Below are 2,949 nucleotides of genomic sequence, written 5' to 3'. Positions count from 1 at the left end.
GGTTTGTCAGAGCCCCTAGTGCGATCTTGCTGTCTGTATAAATATTGATCCGCTCATTTCTTTGAGGTCTCAAGTTAATTAGCCTTGCACACTGCAAGATAGCATACACTTCCGAATGAAACACGGATGTGTATAGTCCTAGCGGATAGCTGTAGCTTAGATTTCTATCCGCTCGATATAATCTAGCTCCCGTTCCATGTTTGGTCTTCGATCCATCTGTATACCAGATGTTTTTTCCAAACATGTTTTCGGGATGACTGATGGTCTTCCACTCTTCACGGCTTATGATTGTGGCCGTGAAGTTTGTGTTAAAGGTGTACTTCGGTGTCATGTGGTCCGTGCACATATTCAATATATGCTCCTCAACTTGTTCCGAAATTTCCGTTCGGTCCGATCTTTTGTAGTTCGGTGAGTTTTCCAGTCTGAATTGACCCATCCTGGCCTCCCCCATTATCACAAAGTATAAAGGAGGTAGATTCACGAGTGTCTCCAATGCAGCTGTTGGGGTAGTTCTCATTGCTCTCGTAATTCCAAAACATGCAAGTCTATGCACCTTGCCCAGTTTGTTGATGACGGTCGCCTGCTTCATCTTTGGCCACCAGACCAGAGATGCGTATGTTATCATGGGTTTAACCACCATCGTGTATAGCCAATATACCATGTCTGGTTTTAGCCCCCATGGTTTTCCATAGGTGCGTCTGGCGAGCATCAGTGCTACCTTCGTTTTCCTCTTTATCCTGTCCAAGTGTTGGTTCCAGGTCAGTTTGGAATCTAGGATTACTCCCAGATATTTAACTTCCTCCGACACTTGTGTTTCTTCACCTCGAAGTTTCAGAGGTCCGAGTACCTCCGTTTTAGTCCTCTTGGACTACTATGGTCGATTTGGATGGGCTTGTGTTATGCCCTTCTTCTTCGGTCCATCTTGTTAAAATGTTCGGGGCCTGCTGCATGCATCTCTTCACTACATTATTGTATTTACCCTGGACTAGGATGACTAAGTCGTCTGCATAGCCCAGTGCTTTATACCCATTACGGTCCAAGAGACATAATAGCTCGTCCCTCACAAGGTTCCATAGTAGAGGTAATAAAAGCCCCCTGAAGACAGCCCTTTGTTACCCATGCCACGACTGTTTCCCCCATAAACGTTGTATATACCAATCTTCCCCTAAGCATGCAGTCTATCCACCTACAGCTTGTCATGTCGATCCCTCTTCTCTTCGACGCCTGGATGATTCTAAAGACATATTATCAAATGCGCCCTCAATGTCCAAGAAAGCAGCTAAAAGTAGTTCCTTGTTTTTGTAAGTATATTTTACTCTTTCTGTTACCTGACATAGAGCCGTTTCTGTTGACATACCTGACCTGTATTCATATTGGTCTCGATGTAATGGTCTGATAGCCAGTGCTATGTCCCTAATATGCCTGTCAAGTAGTTTTTCTAGCGTTTTTAACGCAAATTACATGAGACTAATTGGTCTCAAAGCCTTCGCCGAGTTTTGTCCGATTTTCCCAGGTTTCGGTATGGTATGTGTCCCAGTGCTAAGCTTGCCCTGAGAATTAAACACAAATTTTTAAAAAAGTACTTCCGGTCCCGTTTGAAGCATTACTGGGTATATGCCATCCGGTCTCGGCGACTTATAGGGTTGAAATGAGTTTACAGCCCATTTTATTTTCTCCATATCTATCACCTTCTTTGTCATTTGCCAGTCCTCCCTGGATGCCCTTTTCGGGGTCTCCAGTTATGAATTCGCTCAGGACTCCGGTGTTAGATTTGTAATTTCTGACCCGGGAAAGTGTACCGATACTGATAGTCTCTTCTCCAGTTTTTGTATACTCTCCCGTATTTGTTTTCAAATTATTTATTGAGACCTGAGGTTCCTTCGAGAGTATTTTGTAGAGCCTGGCACATGCTTGGGTCTGTTCGACCTTCTCACATTGCCTTCTCCACGTGTCTCTCTTGGATTTTCTCAGGACTTTGTTATACTCAGTTGGGAACCTTCTGTATTGGTCCCATGAACCTGACTTCCTTGCACATTTGAAGGCTTTTCTAGTTTTTTGTCTCATCCTCGCCAGATCTTCCACCAGGGCACATTCCTGTTTGATCTCTGATTTACTATGGGACAATATTCGTTGTACGTAGAGATAATAGCTCCCTGTAATCGATCTGCTGCCAACTCTAGGTCTATGGAATCTCTGATGTCAAAATCCATGCGATCTAAACAGTTTTCCAGGTCTACCGTATAGGCTCCCCAGTTTGTTTTCCGGAGATTTTGATACGTTAGGATCGAGGTCTGAATCCCTTCGATTGCAAAGTTCATGTGTCGATGGTCTGAACAACTTTCATCATCGGACACATTCCATATCCGAACATAGTTACTTACAAATGTAGTTCCTATCGTTATGTCTATCACTTCACTACGTCTCGCATTTACGAAAGTAGGTTTATTGCCTATGTCCAAGTTATTTGCCATGATAAACTGTAGTAAGTGCTCACCTCTTTCGTTGGTGTTGGTGCTTCCCCAGGTTAGGTGGTGTGCATTGGCATCACAACCAATTATAAGTTGTAGTCCCTCTGCTTGGCAGGCCCTAACCAACTCCTCCACTTCCCTGGTTGGTGGTGGTTCCAAACTGTCGCAAGGGAGGTATGCTGATCCAATGATGATTTCCTCAGGTCCGCCCCCACCAGCCGTCTTTATTTTGACTGCCGTCAAGTCTCTGGAACACAAATTACTCAACGGCAACATGCATAATTACCCTTTACGGATAATTATGCATGTTCTTGGGGTCTCTGAAGTTCTGTTATAAATGAACTCCCCTCTGATGCCCCCAATCCCATTATTTTTCCCCTGTACACCCAGGGTTCTTGTATGAGAGCAATATCAAACCCCCCATCACTTTGGTAAGGACAGCCGAGGCCCCCTTACTGTGTTGCAGGTTTGTTTGTATTAC

General features: G+C 44.3%; 1 protein-coding gene across 1 annotated transcript; it reads right to left on the bottom strand.

Moving 5' to 3' along the window:
• Nucleotides 1-2,060: 2,060 nt before the first annotated feature.
• Nucleotides 2,061-2,744, bottom strand: LOC141483303 (uncharacterized). Its single transcript, XM_074177803.1, has one exon. It carries the CDS (start codon nt 2,742-2,744, stop codon nt 2,061-2,063), a length of 684 nt encoding a protein of 227 aa, XP_074033904.1.
• Nucleotides 2,745-2,949: the final 205 nt, after the last annotated feature.

This window comes from Leptinotarsa decemlineata, unplaced genomic scaffold (assembly GCF_025532065.1).
Source record: "Leptinotarsa decemlineata unplaced genomic scaffold, Ldec_3_MD MMD2_tig00003308_RagTag_RagTag, whole genome shotgun sequence".
NCBI classification, from domain to species: Eukaryota; Metazoa; Arthropoda; class Insecta; order Coleoptera; family Chrysomelidae; genus Leptinotarsa; species Leptinotarsa decemlineata.
Note: the sequence above shows the minus strand (reverse complement) of the source record. Positions and strands in the feature narration are given on the sequence as shown.

Excerpts from the sequence above, each read along its gene's own strand:
- LOC141483303 (XM_074177803.1), bottom strand. The coding sequence starts at position 2,744 with ATGTTGCCGTTGAGTAATTTGTGTTCCAGAGACTTGACGGCAGTCAAA.